At 44.8% G+C, this 20,136-nt stretch overlaps 3 protein-coding genes across 5 annotated transcripts in view; 2 read left to right on the top strand and 1 right to left on the bottom strand.

Moving 5' to 3' along the window:
* Positions 1 to 10,851, top strand: part of LOC135484410 (QRFP-like peptide receptor) — a 76,353-nt gene extending 65,502 nt beyond the window's left edge. For all 3 annotated transcript variants that reach the window (XM_064765830.1, XM_064765831.1, XM_064765829.1), the window contains exons 3-4: positions 5,610 to 6,036; positions 7,897 to 10,851. In XM_064765830.1, coding sequence (XP_064621900.1) covers positions 5,610 to 6,036; positions 7,897 to 8,622 — 1,153 coding nt within the window. In that variant the 3' untranslated portion in view covers positions 8,623 to 10,851. The remainder of the gene's footprint in view (positions 1 to 5,609; positions 6,037 to 7,896) is intronic.
* A 797-nt stretch (positions 10,852 to 11,648) lies between these two features.
* Positions 11,649 to 12,998, top strand: LOC135484877 (uncharacterized). Its single transcript, XM_064766573.1, has one exon. It carries the CDS (start codon positions 11,862 to 11,864, stop codon positions 12,996 to 12,998), a length of 1,137 nt encoding a protein of 378 aa, XP_064622643.1. The 5' UTR covers positions 11,649 to 11,861.
* Positions 12,999 to 15,692: 2,694 nt separating this feature from the next.
* Positions 15,693 to 18,771, bottom strand: LOC135485203 (uncharacterized). Its single transcript, XM_064767017.1, has 5 exons — positions 18,586 to 18,771; positions 18,110 to 18,226; positions 17,512 to 17,712; positions 16,552 to 16,581; positions 15,693 to 16,139 (listed from the first exon to the last, which is right to left on the bottom strand). The coding sequence occupies exons 1-5, from the start codon at positions 18,644 to 18,646 to the stop codon at positions 16,063 to 16,065; spliced, it is 486 nt and encodes a 161-aa protein (XP_064623087.1). The 5' UTR covers positions 18,647 to 18,771; the 3' UTR covers positions 15,693 to 16,062.
* Between the last annotated feature and the right edge of the window lie 1,365 nt (positions 18,772 to 20,136).

Raw genomic sequence — 20,136 nt, 5'->3', positions numbered from 1 at the left:
TGCCTCGCGTCTGCCAAGCGGCTTCCATTGATAGCTTTTCTTCAGATGACCTTGCCTCGCGTCTGCCAAGAGACTTCCATTGATAGCTTTTCTTCAGATGACCTTGCCAAGCGTCTGCCAAGAGACTTCCATTGATAGCTTTTCTTCAGATAACCTTGCCAAGCGTCTGCTGAAAGACTTCCATTGATAGCTTTTCTTCAGATAACCTTGCCAAGCGTTTGCCAAGAGACTTCCATTGATAGCTTTTCTTCAGATAACCTTGCCAAGCATCTGCCAAGAGACTTCCATTGATAGCTTTTCTTCAGATAACCTTGCCAAGCGTTTGCCAAGAGACTTCCATTGATAGCTTTTCTTCAGATAACCTTGCCAAGCGTCTGCCAAGAGACTTCCATTGATAGCTTTCCTTCAGATAACCTTGCCTCGCGTCTGCCAAGAGACTTCCATTGATAGCTGTTCTTCAGATAACCTTGCCAAGCGTTTGCCAAGAGACTTCTATTTATAGCTTTTCTTCAGATAACCTAGCCACGCGTCTGCTAAAAGACTTCCATTGATAGCTTTTCTTCAGATAACCTTGCCACGCGTCTGCTGAAAGACTTCCATTGATAGCTTTTCTTCGAACAACCTTGTTAAGCCGTTGCCAAAAAAGGTCCCTTGGTAACCTTTTTTCGAAAACCTTGCTAAGCGTCTACCTAAAGATCTCCAATCACTTCAGTTCATCTAATTAATCCCAAGCAGTGATTAATGAAATTACGCTTGTGGGTTTGACTGCCAGTTGCCGTATTGTGCACGCTAATAAATCAATCACAGCGATGGTTGAGTGAAAAAGGACCAACATCTTAGTTCTTCGTCCTATCAAGTGTTGCCAATGGGTAACGGTTGAAAAAGGATGCTGTTAGATCAGTCATGAATAAGTGTTGAGAGGCGTTAATCAATAATTGAGTATGGAGTTGATTAGAAGTGCGACCAGGCATATGTTCCTGTCAAGTGCAAGGAATAGCCTGGGATTCTCGTACATATTTTGCAGACAGCTGGCGGCGGATCAACCCACGATATTCCAGCTTATTCTTGTTTTTGTTGAGGCAGACCCATGAGTGCGTCTTGGCTGTTTCCTTACCCGATAGAGCAGTGCATGGTATAATGTTTGGTATACATCTCTTTTACGTTCCAGGGCGTAGTCGACAAAAAAATTAAATCAAACATTGTCAGAAACATTGAAATGTCAGATCATCGAAAACACTGCGACTGAGCCAAGTACTGAGCGGTTAATTCGGTGAAATTCATGTGTCTGATCCAACACAATGCATGTCAGCTCACGAAAAACAAGTCGGTTTTGTTGCTTTGAAACGCGATGACGAGTGGCTGTCATCTGAATTCGAGTGATGAGTTGGTGAAAGACTGGTGGAGTAAACAACCAAGTCAAATGGTGATCAGCGCGTGAAAAACGACTGGAGATGTTGCCAGCTCATAAAAACGCAGTAAAGTTGTGATCCATGAAGCTGAGTACCCATGGACTGTTCGCTTGTGCAGTTTTTTTTCTGTTCCATATTCGCTCATGACCTTGTGACGCGCCAGTGTAGACAATTGGCGACGAGAAGATTTCCACTCTCCCTTGCAATGACACCTTCCTTAACTATCCAGTGACAGCTTTTCTTGTTACAACCTTGCCAAGCGTCTGCCAAAATATCTCGATCCACTTCAGCTCATCTAATTAAACCTAAGTAGTGATCAGTGAAATTGCTCGGGTGCGTTTGACTAGTGCCAATTGTGGTATTGAGCGCCCCATTAAATCAATCACGTCTTGAGAAGAAAAAGAAGATCCATCTCGGTTATACCAATGCCGGATAGGTGTTGGCGCATCTTTCGTCGAAGAGCAACGTTTTTGAAGGCTACCTCCACACAAAAGGCAAATAACTTCTTCTCATCTAAGCCTAAAGACGTCCGAATAACGAAGCAGTGGCACTTGAGTTTCCATTAAGTCTTTGGGTCTGGGGAGGGCCCCAAGACTCTCCCTCGTTTCCAAGATGGCACCAGTCGGTGCCCTATGGTTGGGGCTGCACCCCACTTCACCCCCCCCCCCCCCAAGGAAATATTCTAGATCGGCTCCTGTTCTTCACCAAGGCGGCAGGCCACAGTGGACAAGGATGAAAATGTTGCGGCTATAGGGAGCACGCATGTTCCAGTAACCAGCAGGCCAAAGCGGCAACTTCTCAAGAACCAAGAAAGCAATATCAGTGGCAGCGTAAGCCAGATACTTTGAACGGGTGACAGAGTAAAACCAAATGATCTGTTATTTGGACAGGGATCAATACTTCAGATTATACAAATGTACCTTATTGAGATTAAATGTAAACGTTAGGCAGCCCTGGTGCTCTAAGCGGTCGTTAGTCAAGACGCTGGATTCCTTCTGGAGTCATTGGCATTGTTGATTGCTTTCTTGAATCACTTGATGTTGTGGAGGGCGGGTCGACAACTGTGACATCCGTTGTGCCTCTTGCTGTTGCTTTGAGATTCTGAGTTCTCCCAATTCTGATTAAAAACACGACCATGTCCAAAGCAAACATCCATGACAAAACGAATTGCTGTCCTATCGTCCACTGATTTTGACCCCTGGATTAATCATAGTTTGGCTACATCCATCTTCCAGGATTGACTCTGAAGCAAGGGCGCTCTGAGCCAGTCCATGACGCAAGCAATTGACTTGCCAATTTGCGGCCGGTATCAGCCTGTAATAAGGCCGGGGACGGACAGATATAATCACGGCCAGACTCCTCTTTCCCAGCGCTCTATAGAAAACAACCAAGTCTGAGACAGGAGAATGACATTCCATTCTACTGTCTGTGTTTCTTCTGCTGAAATTGGAACTGGCATTCAAGCAGAGTAACTAGTCAATGCGACCATCTCATCGTGGGTAATGTGATTGAATGTTAACCCGGGTAATGCTATAGACTGCTACAAGCCGAAGAAAAAGTTTCTCATAAATATTTAGCTGGATGGTGTTTTAACGGCAGTACGTGCAGATTGAAGAGATCAATTGTTAACTACCTTTTGAAGAGTCATGTGCTTAAACACGCTTAGCAAATGGTACACACTTTCCGTGTCTCCGTAAATCTTTTTAAGCAACATCGTGGCCAAGCTCTTCTTCATATTCCCTTTCTTTCCGCATGAGTTAAAGGCGAAAAGGCCTTGATTCTCGGGTTGCTTATATTATTTGGGCGAAAATCGAAGGCAAGATTCGTATCGCTACTTCATGTCCTCAATTCATATATCTCGAAGCTCACCTTGAGGACATGTTACAAATGTCATTGTTATCACCCAGGCTTCTGCATCTGAATTCGCAGATATCGATATCTCTTATTCCTGAGTCATTTGTGAAAGTACGGTTCGGGGAATACATGTGTTCTGTGATATTTCACAACCGTATCTAAGTTGTGTGGCCCCGCGCGGCATGCTCCTTTGCTATCAGCAGGTCAAAAAGCTAGATTTTGGGGTTGTCTCCGCTCAAATTTGGTAATTCGGGAAGAACATATCCCGCACATATTTTTCAACTCATCCTGGAAGATCTTCAACGAACTTGCATAGATCAGAAAGTTAAATGAATAGTTCATCATGGAGAATGAAGTGGCGAACATACCCAACATCAACAGGAATCTATACAAAGAACTCTCGGCCGTGATTTCTCCGGCAATGATACTCATATAGTTAACGATGCCCCAAACTATGACGTAGGGGAGAGTTGTGATTAGGAAGAGCAAACTCACATAGAGTAGGCTTATCAAGCTATTGTCCGCCCTCCTAGAAGAACATTTCCCAAGTACCTCCTTTCGCGCTGACCTGACACCAGTTATGACGAGGATGTTTAGAACAAGAATTAACAAGCATGGCACCATAAGAGGTACTACTCTATCAGTCATTTCTATCAGAAGAAGCATCTCTTGTCTCGTGAATTCTGGCACGTCAAAGAAACAGATAATGTTGGTTTCAGCCCAGTAATGAACTCTGAAGTATAATATTACCGGAATATTAAATATCATCATTGATATTATCATTAGACAAATTGAAATTCCTCGTTTCTGTTTGGTGATTAGGAGATGTATCTTAAAGGGAAACCAAACTCCGACGCATCGTTCGAAAGAGAACATGACAATGAGATATGACGAAATACACGAACATACCTTGTAGTAATACCTGAATAGTTTACACAACGCATGAGGGCCAAAACTGGACAAGGCTGACTCGATGTAGAAACGGCCTGCAGTCTTCCCGACAACCCCACTCACAACCCACGTGAACGCCCCGTAGAACAAGGTTGCCAAGTCGGCGGCGGCCAACGGGGCCAGGTAGGTCACCGTCACTTGGTCCTTTTGCCTGCATCTCGCGAAAACAAGAATCGAGAGAATATTTCCACCAATACCGAGGATGATTGCTGCACCAACGATGTACTTGTTTGTAAAGTCTGTCAAGAGTTGTACGATGATTAAGAAAGCTGACAGTTCATCTGTTGAGACTGTTATTAATGATGTCGACTGTAACGTGTGGTCCAACATCACAGCGCTCGCGCTTGCATGACAGTTTGAGATACTATCACTTCGTGCGAGTGACCGTTTGAATGAGAATCCGTTTATATATTAAAAGTATGGCGTCATATCATTTCTGGGTTTTTTCCTTTGTTTCTAAATCAGGCAAGATTAAAATAACCATAGCGTTGACAGTTATTAGCACAGTCTATCAATTGGTCAAGTAAAGACAACAATGGCATGAAGCATAGCAACTTTGGTTCAACTGTGGTTTTTGTGGGGGTTTTCTTGCACGCAAACGGTTATCCGATCGATTCCTCTACCACCTGACTTCGTTCACCGGATTCCGGCCACCCATTAACTGTTATTTAGCTCATACATCACCACCAGGACATTATCTATGGCTTCTAGAGTTGATTAGAAACTATCATCCATTGTAGTAAAAAGCCACTCGGATTTGTTTTGAATGACATTTTATGGTATTCCGCTGATGACAGGGAAGGTCTAACGGCATGACGGTTTGATGTCTCCGCCCCTAGTCGTTGTATCTTGATTACGTTACAAGGGCTCCGACATCATGAGAACCAGAATAACATTGATTAAGGCTGCCATCAAGACTGAACAACTTTTGTGCCAAAACAAATTGGATCCAAACACTTTTATCCATGTACTCAGCCTCGATATATCGCCGACCATTAGCTGTCAGAGCCAATGGGCATTCAGCCTACATTGAAATACGTTGTCAATTATACCTTCTTAACTGTTTGACAAAATATTCATAAAGATGAAACTGGGGGACGGGTATAAACGCGTATGAACTTCCTCTCGAGTCAGATCGTTGAATAATGAAGAAAAACAGCGACAGCCTTCAGTGCCGCAGATAAACTAAGATGATTGTGACGGCAACTAACGATTCCACTTACGATATATGCACTCGTAAGAATCGTATTGTTTGCAGAGAATCCAGTTTCCTACATTTCAGCTCACGGCTATTTCTTTTGGTCGAACCTGATGGCTCCACTACAGATGGATATAAGCTTAACAATGATAAGTTGTTTTCAATCTTAAACTTGTCCCTCCCTTCACTCTTTTCAGATACTACGCCATCGTTCATCCGCTAGACACCATGCAATTCCACAGTAAGTCCCGGACCCGTAAGATCCTGGCAGCGGTCTGGTTGATCCCAGCCCTCGTCACCATCCCGTACACATACGCCAAGGTCTACACGGTCACAATGAAGAGCGAGATCGGGATGCTCACCAGGCAGATCTGCTCGGACAAGTTCGACGAGATTGACGCGCTGCTTTTCGGGGACCACAGCGGGGGTAACGGGTTTAGGCTGGGGTTCCACATGTTTCTTCTCATCACCATATACCTCCTACCCCTGGTCCTCATCACCTTCACCTGCGTGGGAATCGCCGTGTGCCTACTTAAACCCATCTCGGAGGATGATGACGTGCTCAGGAGGCGCAATTCCTTCCAAAGGCGTTCGTACCAAAAACGAGAGGAGAACAAAAGAAAGGTTTGTACCTTTTATCAACATTTCAAAAAACGAGAGGAAAATAAAAGAAAGGTTCGTACTGTTTTCTTGGCCGCTTTAGTCTTTACCGTTTTGCGGCTAATTTGCAACTCATCCCGAAAAAGCCGCATCCTGGTGCGAGCTTAGCGCATAACAACGACTGAACACAAGACGGGCTATAGATTGATTGGCCGATGAAAAAATTTATGCGTCAACTTTCAGGGGATTGGAAAACCACTAGGAAAATGACAGATGCACTGCATACCCAAATCCGGGGATGAGCAAACTTTTCCGAAATTGGCGCAAACATAATTCTTGCCAGTTACCCGACATTAATCATGTGATCAATCATGTGATCTGTCACATGACGGTGAAAGGAAAATGGCTGTCATTCATCATTGAACAGACGACTCTGAGATGAATGAGGCCGACACCTCCGGTTATTAACAATGCCTAATGACACGCCATTGTATCATATTATGGTACTCCTAATCACTTAGTCCGCCTCCTAATGGTCACCTAGCTAAATGAGAACTCGTTCCTTCTAACTAAAAAGGGAATTAGTACCTTTCAAATGGCTTTATCGACGAAACACAATACTGTTTCGCCTCAATTGTAAATCAAGTAGATTTTGGCAATTCCAATGTGCCAAGCATGCAATGAGTTGATTGGATAACCGATTGATTTTGTGTTTAATATCGTCCACGTCAATGCTGCACTGAATACCTGCATTCGATTTCAACAAGAAAAATGCCTAAAACGTCATCTGTGTTGCTTTTTCACGGAGCAAAATTCCCACGGAGTATCAAGCAAGCACAACTGCGTTCCGTAGATTGTTTTTGGCTGTTCGTTCGAAGTGTCAGCGCTGGAACTCAGCTTGTAAAAGCACAAATGATGCTTCTCTCCGACTAGTGACAAAAACACTGTATGCACGTCTTGATCAATCCTCCGCTATGCATAATTAATCGAGGTTGAGTCAAGAAACTCGCTCATTGCATGGCAGATTCTAATGGGTTCCCTCGCCAGATTTGAAGCGCCATGTATATTACAATCTACTTGTACATTGCACCAACTGTCGTCCCATTGCCGTGGTAGCAGGCTGGGAACATCAATTGAACTGTACACCACCTAAACCGGAAGACGCTTCTCATTTCTCTGCGGTCGCAATTGATGCAGAGAGCACTTCGTATTTTCAAAAAAAGCTCAAATGTGGAAGAAAGTCGCGAGGATATTCCAACGTGAACATCTGGCCGAAACTGAGTGGAATCGCGTGTAATCGATCGTGAACAACACGATTTAACTCAAAAGAAATATCCAAGTCGTGTGTCAGTCGATCTCTCCACCATGCGTAAAGTCTTTGTCCAAGCGTAAAATAGCATCTTCCGGTTTCCGATGGACCTTTCCATTATACTTGATGTCCGTCGCAGCAGATAATAAGTGATTGGTCAACTTCACCGGAGCATGCTTCAATAAAAGCGTCAATTCTGCGAGCCAATTAAGGGATAAAAGTGGTCGAAGATTGAGCATCTGATCACCTGAGTGTCTTCTCAATGTCACTGCAAGAGCTCCACTCTAACAAGTGCTGGTCACTTTTTCATGAAATCATTAATGGCTGCCAATTGGCACAGAAAGTTGGAACTAAACAAGCATTATGTTGAGCGGTGTTACAATTTAGTGTCAGCTCCACAGCGGATGGGAACCTTGAATCCCCTTGGAATCATCGGACGAAATCTCTAAATCTCTTAATCTCTAGATCGGTAAAACCAAAGTATCTAATAAAGGAATATTCAAACATGGTGTTGATAATTATACGACTTCATTCTAACTTAAATGTTATAATCCACCTCTGTTGTTTCGCTGCAGGTTGCCAAGATGGTCATCTGGGTCGCTGGGGCATTTTTCGTCGCCTGGACACCGTTCTACGCCATGAATACGGTGGCGCTCTTCCATCCATTCCTCAAACAGGCTAACTTCTTCTTCATCCTTCTAAATTCTCATCTCTTCGGATTTCTAAACAGTTGCGTGAATCCTTTCATCTACACTGTCATGAGCGACAGATTCCGGAAGAGTTTCAGACAGATACTCGGCACCATATTTTGTCTTTCATGGTGCAGTAAATTCGGTCTTTATCATCGTAGTTTCCGACACCGAGCGAGCACTGTTTTCTCATCAGTGACCCAAAACTCGACAGTACCGCTGGATGAATTGAGTGAGTACACAACACAGACGAAATGTCGCTACGATTCGATCTCACCAAAATGTAACCGCAAGGTCACCAAGGGAATTCAGTATGATGAGCAGACGTTTCCGAGACCGGCATATCCTACCCATCAATCCGGGCGCGTGAATGGTGCGAATGTGACAGTTCCGTCGATAAGGATAACGCAGGATGATAGTATGCGCGATAACTTGACATCACTTCTTGATGAAAATACTCCTGGTTATAAAGCAAAGTCTTTGTCGAGTTTGAAAGACGACGACAGAGCACGGACGCCATTACTCGATCAATCTCAGAATGAGTACATTGCGCAAGAGAATGCGCACGGCTACATGAGCCACGGACAAAAGGAATTCACGTGTAGCTTATAGTGTAGTGGTTTCCATCAGGGTTTCCACAAAGCTGCTGGAGTATTTTAACCCGTATTCGATCACCTAGGAATAGTTTTGTTATATAAATACGATATTATTTCAGCCATCTTGCCACTTGGATCTAAAGATCTTCTTTCCTCTATTCAGTATACGTCAATATGAGAGCAAGCAACCTCTGTCACAAAAAGTGCTCCAGTGAGCTATTTAGTTCGTTTTTCAGAGGCAGTAAAGTGAAAAGTAGGAAAATTGCCCTAATGAGGAAGTTGGAGATCAAAATGCTATCGGAGTACACGCCGTCAGCTCGATTATTATGTTCGGTGTGGCACGCATTTTACGGGATGTCGCCGGGATTGCGCCCGGCGTGTATAGACCACGTCCAGGAACGCACTTTTGTGTTGTCAATTTTCGCGGTGTCGACCTCTGTCCTTACATAATACTAGTATATATATTAAGCAGGTTTCACAACCCCTATACGCACGTCGAAATACGAACTTCGAAAGTCTGTCGTTTCATCCAGTCCTGCGTCGCGTCATCCAATCATCTTCTATGCTTCTTTGTGCGAGGACTCGGATATATTTTCAAAAAAATCGTGGATAAATTACGTTTGCATGCTTTGGAAATTCGTCGTTCGTAGCTCTTCGAAAAAGGGTTGCCAAACTTGCCTATTAATGCGCACGACGTCGTGTCGTTGGAAGTTTCTCCAGGGAGGTCGGCTAAGAGTGTTGTCTCCACTGGCCAGCTTTTAGGTGGAAAGGATGACCTGTGTCACGTTTTTGGGTGGCCATGGTACCCCATCACAGAATCGCCGGGCAGTGTATACACCAACCAATGCCCTGACTGGCTTCTGGTCTTGATGATGAGTGTGCCACGCTATGGAGGTAAATTTACGAATGATTTGTAATCGCAGTTGGGAATTGCGAATAGAAAGGCTTCATGCATGTGCATTCTTGCGCCGAATGCTGTAACATACTTCACCCCTGTGTTCTCAAGGTATGGACTGGATCCCTTTCGAAATCAATCCACATTTCCACAGACTTTGAGTGTACACGCCAATCAGCTTCGAGTTTCGAAAAGGAATTCCGTTAGCAAACCAATTGCTTGTCTCACTTTAACCTGTTCAGAAAATTGCTTTTTGATCCTGATATCGCCATGCGCCTGTGCCACAACCAGGACTACCATGGTGAACTCAACTCCCTGTTAGCATTATAGAGATCTTTCGATCTGCTTAGAGAATGGTTCTTGGACTTGCACATCTTCAGCGGCGTTATTGCCTGAAAACTCATATCTAGTATATAAGGATTAACGCGCAACAGCAAGAACATTTCTGTTTGAAGAATGTATGTTGTAAAAAGGAAAGGAAATTGTTGTTATTCTTATTCAATAAAGTAATTATAATATTGTACGGCTAACATTGTTTATATCCTGACAACCAAGAGGTGAAGCTAAACGACTATTCCGTGTGGAAGTTCTTCTTTGGGCACCTGGATCGGACCTCTTGTCGTGTGCATCAAGAGTAACCCCGGTAAGGTAATTGCCCAGGCAGACTGCGATGGCTTCGGCAAATGCAAGTTGTGACATATTCTCTGCAGATTGCGAAGGTAAGTTGTGACAATGATTAATGGTAGTCGATCAAATGTGGGGAGAAGCAACATAAACGTGATTTGTGGACAACTTTGGATAACCTACTCATGGTAGACGAGATTAGGCAGCTGTATGATGTCCAAACTAATGACACTGCGAAAATACTTAATGAGATTTTAATGATGAAGGACAGAAGAGCCTACAGTATATCTGAGCGAAATGAAATGACAGATGTGATTACCTGGCTGGCTTGTTCGTAATCAAATCTTTGTGACATATCGTATTTTTCACATCGCACCGGCATGTAATACGCACGCGGCACGAAATGCCAGTTGTTGTCCAATTGTATTACATACGAATAAATATATATATAATACTTATGTATATCCTTAATGATTACTATTGCCATCGGCTCACTTCTCGCAATTTGAGCAACTTTCGCTGTATACCACCTCTGTGGACTAGATTTAAAGGACATATCGGTAATTCAACATATCGGTGGTCTGCAAACTGAGTTAGATTCAGTACTTGATGTCCTTTGAGAGGACTGTGGAAAGAAACTGATCGCAGTGTTACCGGCCCATTGGTTCTTCCTGACGAATGATGTCCTTCATCCTCAAGAGGACTGTGAAGAGCAACTGACGGGAGTCTGACTCATTGGGACTTCTTCAACAAGTACCGAAAGAAGACATGGTGACAAGTCTCCCAAAGACATCTTCTGATTGGCTTATTCATGATGATGATATTGATGCTGAAGAATTTAGCACTTCTGATTTGACAACGTGACCGGACGTCTTAACAAACTCTTTTTCTCCACGATTAACAACAGGGCCAGTCTCGACATAAGGATGGTGTGGTTGGAGTCGTATCCCCTTTTTGTCCAGATATTCACAACGGCAGCGTTATTTGTATTGAATGTTACGAAGGTAGGGTCATGAGAAACTTGTGAAGTGAAATAAACTGTCATTTTACTTCTTGTTTAAAAATAAACAACTATTAATTGCAATTGGTTCGTACACTGTAAAATCAGTTGGCAATTTGCGCGCGTTTCGAGATGTTGGTTCCTCAGTCCCTTTCAAAATCCGTCAAACAATCACCTCTCCTGTTCCAGGGCCTGATGTTCTCCATCCCCGGGCCTACCCTCCTAGCCCTTACGGAGATCGCCAACACAACCATAGGGCACAGCACTTGGATATTCCTCTTCCGGGGCTGTGGCGTGGTGATTGGTAGTGTCCTGGGAGGGTATGCCAGCCGGCACAGGACGCTTGCTCTGGGGACCAGTATTGTAGTTGCCAGTCTCACTTTCGGAGCAGTACCATGGTGTACGGATGTTCACTACATGTACATATTATTCGCTGTGTACGGATTATCGTACGGGTGTATATCAGCAAGTAAGTAGTCACTTACATGTATTCACCAACTCCTAAATGGAAATGTTGGTTGATAGTGAGAGCCTCAGGCATTCCTCTGTCTGTTTCCTCAGACATTCAGAAGCGCTCTGTTATCGCAATCATCCACACTAAATAAATCACAACGTGGCATTTGACCACACCTCTGTCTCATTTTGATTTCGAGAAGGGTGAATGGCGGAAAACGTGCATTTACCATTTTCGGTGGATGAAGCCGGATGGGGGGTCTGATTGGCAACACGACCAGAGATGGTGAACGGGTCCAATCATGATATTTATCACTTCCTGTTTTCAGCCATGAACTACTTCTTGCTCCAGCTCTGGGGTGAGCATAGTCCGCCGATCTTCTCCGCCTGTGTTGCTTGTTTCTTTGGCGGGGCCACCATTGCTCCCATCATCGACATTCCGTTTCTCCCAAAGGGGAAGCACGACGTTCTTCACCGGCTCTCCAGTGAGCTAAACCAAGGACATAATATGACGCCTACTTCTGCTTGGACGACAGACGTCGAGTTTCATTCCCATTCCTCCGGCAATATCACCGGTGACTTTTCTTATACTGATGCTCCTTTAGCTAACCTATCTATAAATTCTTTACCAAGTGAAAGGATAGATCCAGTGAGAGAACTTTACATCATAATAACTGCCTGTGGTTTGTTCAGCGCCCTGGTTGTGACAGTAGGATCCGTGCTGTCTTCGCGTGTTGGGTTAGCCAAGCAGGAGCTATCGGAGTCGCGCAAGCAGAACTTGGAGATTGTGGATGATAGATTGTCAAGATACTTCTTCATCATATTCTGTCTTCTCTACCAAGTCTTCCTCTTCGGTATGATGTTCGTTTTTGCTGGATTGATCGCATCGTACATGGTAGAGGGACTGGGAGGCACGCCACGAGACGGGACACTTATTACCTCTCTATTCTGGGGGGTCTACACTGTCGTTGCCATACTAGGAATCGGTCTGGCTCGCAGTTTGACACCTTCCACTATTCTACTCTGCGACAATATCATGCTAACTGCGGGAGCTGTTACGCTGATGTGCGGCTATGATAGTTGGAAATTGGTTTGGGTCGGCACGGCGTTGCTGGCGGTCGGATTTGGTCCTGCCTACGCGACCATCTTTATGTGGGGAGATTACTACATCACGCTCACAAGGGTGCTGACCGGGATTTTGGTTGCTGCCCCTGAAATCGGCGGCATCATCATGCCTGCGATAGAGGGACAGTTATTCTCCAACCACCCAGGCTCACTAATGGTCATGGTATTTGTTTTATCTATTGCATGTGATATCACCTACGTACTGACAGAATCGATAGCATTTCCTTTCCGGAGAAAAGCGAACAAAGCGATATTTGGATGGAAAAGACCAGGGCCTTATGAACCAATACAATGATTCATCGGAATCCTGTGGACGCCTACAAATATTTTGAGTGCTTGGACGTTTCAATCACATCAGGACACGAGTCTGTGAGGGTTATCATCATCTATCGACCAGATGGCTTCCCGCGTAACGTTCAGGAGTTCATAGCGGAATTTGGGTCTTTCCTTGAAAGTGTTGTCTCGGTAACGAAACATCTGCTTTTGGCGGGTGACTTCAACATCCACTTAGACAAAACTGATCATTCCCTCGTAGTATCCTTCAGCAACATGCTTGATGCGTTCGAACTTGTTCAGCATGTGGCTGAGCCGACTCATGCGAAAGGTCATATTCTTGACCAGCTGTTGTCGCATCGAGGTGCAGATGATATAATTAGTGATGTCACTGTCGATCCATCGTTATCAACCAAAGATCATTACGCTGTTCATTGTTCTCTAAAACTTGTGCGCCCACTGGCTACTCCTAAAACTGCCACCTTTAGGAAGCTGAAGGATATTGACACCGAAAATTTCCAGGCTGATATCCAAAGCAGTGACCTGGTTCTGAATCCCAGTGGTCATCTTGGAGATCTCATCGGGCAATACGACACCTGTCTTAAGGAGATACTTGAAAATCATGCGCCATTAGTGACACGTTCCTTTGCAGTACGGGTTCACACGCCTTGGTTCAATGCAGATATTCGAGAGGCCAGGCGTATCAGACGTCGTTTTGAAAGGAAGTGGCGTAAAGAACGCACGGAGATCAGTAAACAGTTGTATCGATCACATAGTGTGACTGTGACAAACTTAGTGAACGACGCAAAGCTTGAATATAATCGATCTAGAATCGACGCAGCCAGTGATAAGGACTTATTCAAAATAGTGAATGAGCTCCTTGGGAAGAAAAAAGCATCTCCCCTCCCCACTCACTCTGATGCCAAGCAACTCGCCGAGGACTTCAGCCACTTCTTTTCAGACAAGATTGATACGATTCGTGACAAACTTGATCGAACCAACTCGGATTCAGCACCAGCTGTTCTTCCTGAACGTCCTCCTGTGTTGGACGTACTTCGGCCAACCACCGAGGCTGAAGTGGAGAAGCTTGTCTTATCCTTACCACCAAAGGGATGTAGCTTAGATCCAATCCCCACCAGTCTCCTCAAGAAATGTCTGCCTCCACTATTACCAGCGCTAGTCAAGATCATTAACTTGTCAATTGAACTTGGGCAAGTGCCACCTAGCCTAAAGGGTGCGCTTGTCACGCCGCTTTTGAAAAAGTCGAATTTGGACAAGGATGTTCTTTCAAACTACCGCCCGGTGTCCAACCTATCGTACTTGTCAAAACTGATTGAGAGGATCGTGGTTTCACGTCTGAAGGAACATATGTCTACTCATGGGCTCTACGACCCGAACCAATTGGGTTACCGCGAGGGTCACAGTACGGAAACGGTCCTGTTAAAGGTCGTCGACAACATTCTGTCATGCATGGACGAAGGTCATGAAGCGTTTCTAGTTCTCCTCGATATGTCAGCCGCATTTGACACTGTTGATCATGAGATCTTACTCGCCAGGCTGCATGACAGAATAGGTTTGACGTCTCAAGCCTTGAACTGGTTTGCTTCATACCTTCAACAGCGACAGGTATCTGTTTCAGTAAATGGTTATGTGTCAGATAGTGTCGAGCTGAGGTACGGTGTCCCGCAAGGCTCAGTTTTGGGGCCGATCCTGTTCACTATATACACGCTTCCCCTTGGTGACCTGATCCGTGAGAAGAGGATCACCTTTGAGATGTACGCTGATGATAATCAGCTGATGGACAGCTTTCGCTGTGGTGACAAGGAGGACGGTGCTCAGGTACTCTCTCACGCAGAGGACTGCATCAGTGACATTGGAGATTGGTTAATGGACAATAAACTTGCTCTTAACGCACCTAAGACCGACATGGCAAACTTTGTGTCCTCCAGAAGGACTGGCTCTATTTCGTCCATTGTGGTTGGCGGTCAGGACATTCATGAATCGGATTGTGTGAAGGACTTGGGCGTTTGGCTGGATAAAAATATGACCATGAAGAAACAGGTCTCCTCCATCTGCAGGGCAGCTAGTGCAAGCCTTTACAACATCGGTCGTGTAAGAAAGTACCTCGATCAAGCTAGCGCAGAGCGTTTGGTTTGTGCGTTGGTCAGCTCCCGGTTAGATTGCAATAATGGCATTCTGTATGGTCTCCATGAAAGTACCATTGCTCCACTCCAGCGTATTCAGAACTGGGCTGCCAGGATTGTCCTCCGTCTTAGGAAATCTGCGCACATAACCCCTGCCCTTCGGCAATTGCACTGGCTCCCTGTTAGGTCAAGGATCGAGTACAAGATCTCGCTGACTGCTTATAAGATCTATAGCGGTCTTGCACCACAATATTTCGATGGGTTTTGAGTGCTGCACCTGGCCGACGAGAGACGCGGTATTCTGGGCTTGATCGGGTCTCCGTCAAAAGAACCCGAACTCGGCTAGGCGACCGGAGTCTCTCGTCTTGTGCACCTGTTCTTTGGAACGCCCTCCCTGGCCACGTCAAGGCATGCCAAAATATCACCAGTTTCAAACTTCAGCTAAAGACGTGGCTTTTTAAGAAGCACTTCTCTGAATGATGTTTTCGGTTTTGAACGGGGTGGCGCCTTGATCAGGCTCTTGGAAAGGCGCCGCCTATAAATGCTTTTCATTCATTCAATGAAACCTCATAACCGTCGTACAGTGTATTGATGAAATAATTGTAGCAAGCAACGAGAATAAAAATCTTTGGTTTTTGTCGGACTGATGTGAAAGTAAATGTTCCCTCGTTTATATGTCCTGATTTGTTGCTTGAGAGTCCTTCAGGCCTAAGGTTATTATCGCACTTGGTCAAGAGAGTTGTAGCTCGATGCTACTTGCCACAGTGACACACTTTTTATACTGCAAAAACGGCCAAGATTCGTTGTGTCTTTTGAAGAGTCCTTGGAGATAACTTGACTTCCCTATATTATTCGGCTATTAAGTGTAATAAAATAGCGTGATACAAGAACTGTTAGTATAGATATGTAAGTGTTCATCCAGTACGGGTTAAATCCCTTGGTTTAGCCTGTAGTAATGGTGTTGCAGCCTGTCGCTGGGCAGGGGGTAGGACGCGCCGACCCGATTGGACAGTAGCGACCTGAAACGACAAGAGTAGAAATGCTGCAGTATCAACGAAAACCACTTTAGAACTGCAAGTTCCTGATTGTGCCAGTCACAGGCGTTCTCCGCTCTCTTGAAAAGAAACCCGAAAGGCCTACCCCTATACAGAGTGCCTCAGGCTTCGGTCTCCGTCATCTCAAAGTCTTCACAACTCTGCTCATCGAAGAACATCACAATGGGTGGAATGAATAAGGACTAGCAAATGCTTTAATACAGTCACTTCCCGTTAAAGTCATGACTGCTATGCTTAGTTTCTTTATCCCTTTTTAGTTTGTCATGAATATTATTATGTTGTATCATGTAAATTAGTTAATCCAGAGTAGTCTCAACCAGACCACAAGGGGCAGGTCGACAACCTCAATATGCAAAAATATAACGGAATTGCTTACCAGCTGTACATGGAATTGGGTCGGATGTCCCTGGAAATTAATAAACATAAGGTGAATTTTCAAATTACAAATTACATGTAGTTCATTTATATTTCATTGACATCTGCCTATTGATTTAGAATATATGACACCACTTTGCTACAAATGAGATCGCAGAACCCAACAGCCCATCACTACGTTCAAGGACAGCGACCAAAGCATGTGGTACCTTACGGGGGGGTCTGTACCTCAGAGCTCTGTGTTTCCTAAACAAAAGGTTGTTGACGGAATAAACCGGTAAAGTCTGGTAGGAAGTCCTGTGCCACTTATAAAGTGTCGGTCTTTATATTTCCCTTTACATCCCTCCAAAAGTCATGGTCCCTCTCGGTGTCTTTTGTTTGGAAAACACTCACAAATGTAGAACAAAAACATGACACTGCTATCAGATGCCCCTCCCTCACCTCTCGAAAAAGTGTCCGACAGTCCTATTTCATTGTGGCAGGGTAGGCCACTTTTACCAGCAGGGGACCTTTAAAACTGTCACACCACCGGCCACGACATCACAATGGGGACGACACAGACAAACGAGTCGCTGTGTTTTCTATTGTTCCCAAATCAATTAGAGGAACCTCTCTTGACAAGTGGATGCACTCACTGAAACAGTGCTTCATTGCACATGTAATCAACAACCAGTTAACTTCATACGACTGCGACTACGATTGACGGCGTTGTGTTCTCGCCTCGACGAAATGTCACCACCAAGTTGAACACACATCCTTCACGACAGATTGAGACAGAGACCAATGTTTTATCTCGGACGTTTCATGGCATTTTGCAAACTAATCTTGTCGCTGTTGGGTAGACTATCGGTCGCTCTCTCTATCGCGACCAAGAATAATGTGTACGTCGCACCACACCAGAGACAAGGAATCGCTAAGAGCTCTCTGTTATCTGAGAGCGTTGTGCACCTTCAATACCTACCTGTTGGGCAGTAGTGTGCAGCTGGACAGATTCCTCCCGTCACCCCATCAACAGGAGTGGGGGAAGTCGCGCCGCGGCAGTAATAGCCAGCACTACATGATCCAGTTGGGGCGGTGCTACCAGGGCTGGAGCAGTACATCCCGGGAGGACAGACTACACAGCCTGAGACGGTTGAAATGCCTTCAGTGTTGCCGTAGGTGCCTGACAAGACGAGACGATAATCACAGAGCATATAAAGGTAAAAATAAGCATGGCCTGTTAGTCTCACCACTTCTATCTCCGTCGCGATTGTCTCAGGCGGATGACAATTCGGTAGTCCTTGTTCGCCTAAGCGTACGAATATAGAATATTTCAGCTTTCCTATGAACACCGGCCGCCTGGGCGTCTTCCCAATCTATCATTAAAAGACAGTGTTGACTTCACTTTGTCACATCCTTCCGCAGTGTGATCGAGACAACTCGGCATCTTCGTTCTAAGACTAATTTCTTTAGAGTAGTCACAACCAGATACCGCCAATATGTTTTTTGTTAGTGGTAACAAGAGGTCATGATGGACAAAAAGGAATAACCTCCCAATATGGTTAAACGGAATTACTTACCAGCTGGACATGGAACAGGACTAGTTGATCCACTTGGGCAGTAGTGTCCTGCAGGACACAGAGGCACAACCTGTCCTGGGCAGTATTTCCCCGCAGGACACGGTAAACATGGCGCTCCTGAATGGGAATGGCAAATAGATAAAACATAATAACGAGTATAGTGGTGTCGTGTACAGGAGTTGTCCAAGGTTTCCAGTCGCTTATCTGACTGCTTAGTATGAAATGTTTACTAGGGACTTTTTCAGAGGACAGTTACTTATATCAGACTAAGTTGTGACCTCGTCTCCGGATGTCGTCTGAAACCAGTCGATCCTATCAAATGATTGAATGGTTTTGAGCTGTAGGTGGTTTTGATAATACAACTATGAAACAATGAAAAACGGGTCAAATTGTCTTTCAGCACTCCCAAACTATGTGGGGAAACACTCAAGAACGTCACACACGGTCGTGGACCAGGCCCAAGACGAGACTCCTACCTTCAGTGTTGTAGAAACCCACGGTGCCGAGAAGACAGAGACAAAAGAATGACGGAATCATTTCGTGTATCCGTTTCTAATGAAAGAGGTCGTGAATGAAAGAGGTTGTGACTCGGAGCAAAGACACAAAAATAAGGACATTGTGCCGTAAACCATTGCTTTATAGATGTGTTACTGGCCCGTTGTGACGCAAATCATTGACCTGGCCTATTGCAACCAATTTTTTTAACACTTCCTTCTTTAAATGTTGGCCTCCAATCAAAAGCCGTGACGTTATCACTTGGCCACCAGGCTATTTCACATCAAATAACACCTATTGATATGTCGTCATGAGATAGCGATAATGGGATTTGGGGTTGGTGTGTCACCCGGCGAGATGTTACGATTGGTCTTGTCATACTGTTACTGTTTAAAATCAACAGGTTGTGATTTATACCAAAACATTTCTATGTTGAATAAGAATAAAAGAGTGTCGATGTCGGGGACCAACTTGGGGCACCAAGCAACAGCATTGCCCACACAGAGGGTGGTGTAAAGCCTGGAGGTAAAGCTGCTTTGGGCTCGACAAGAATGTATCATAAAGGTATATTGACTCTTCCAGCTGGTTATCAATCATAATCTTTTATCTGTTCGCTATTATCCACAAAACACAGGGATGAATTTGCCCGCCCCAGCTTAAAATAAGGATGGAGTGGAGCTATAACAACTCCAACAGCATGTCATCTTGTATGCTATAGAATGAGGAGCTCTGGATGAAAGTAAGACTGGGCCATAATCAGAAGTAAATGAAGCAGATCGTGGCGCTATCTTCTGTAAAGGCATGCTATGACACAATCTGTCGTGACGGCAGGTTATGACAGGCTGTGAAACTGTCCTCGGTAGATACTGGGTGAGTAAATGGCAAAGGTAACGTTGTCTTGGTAGACGCAGTTTTTGGCTTGCGGGGCAGTCCATTTCGTCATTCTGATCATGTCTTCTCATTGGCGACAGGACAAGGTCGGTTCACTACGTCCGGAGTGCACACAATCCGTGGCAAGGGCAGAGATTGATACAGCTACCCGTCAGATTGTGACACTGTCAGTGGTAGGCTAGAGGCAGTCGAGACTGAGACCTTTCTCGGGTGAGACAGTTTGTTTCACAAATTAGGTATTAGGTTGGTTGGGACGCTGTCTTACAGAATATTGTGACTGTGTAGGCTTTGTGCTGTTGGTCTCACAAAAAATGCTGTGACGTATAGGCAGATTGTGGTATTGTCCAAGTCAAAGAAAGACAAAAAGATTTGTTCTTAGGCGGAGTATCCTCAGGCTGTTTCCTTTTGAACATGTGGCGGTGTTTCGACTGTCTTTATAGCATGTGCTATGGTACAACCAATGAGAACATCCAACAGTGCTATGGTACAACCTATGAGAACATCTAACACAAGCACAGTTTTTGGATAGGCAGCCTTTGCACTCTGTCTTAGATGGACAGTCCTGATGCTGCCGTCCGTCGTTTATTCTTGGCCACTGTAAAGCTGGTCTGATGGCCATCACTCCTACTTTAGGGCTGCTA

Source organism: Lineus longissimus, chromosome 3 (genome assembly GCF_910592395.1).
Source record: "Lineus longissimus chromosome 3, tnLinLong1.2, whole genome shotgun sequence".
NCBI lineage: Eukaryota > Metazoa > Nemertea > Pilidiophora > Heteronemertea > Lineidae > Lineus > Lineus longissimus.
The sequence above is the reverse complement of the archived record's forward strand: the minus strand, read 5'-3'. Positions and strand labels throughout refer to the sequence as shown.

Bases quoted from the DNA above. Each gene is read 5' to 3' on its own strand.
- LOC135484877 (XM_064766573.1), top strand. From the start codon at position 11,862: ATGGTGAACGGGTCCAATCATGATATTTATCACTTCCTGTTTTCAGCC.
- LOC135485203 (XM_064767017.1), bottom strand. From the start codon at position 18,646: ATGATTCCGTCATTCTTTTGTCTCTGTCTTCTCGGCACCGTGGGTTTC. The intron at 18,227-18,585 runs GTAGGAGTCTCG...ATTCCCATTCAG, and splicing joins GGGTTTCTACAACACTGAAG to GAGCGCCATGTTTACCGTGT. The intron at 17,713-18,109 runs GTAAGTAATTCC...TCGTCTTGTCAG, and splicing joins TCCTGTTCCATGTCCAGCTG to GCACCTACGGCAACACTGAA.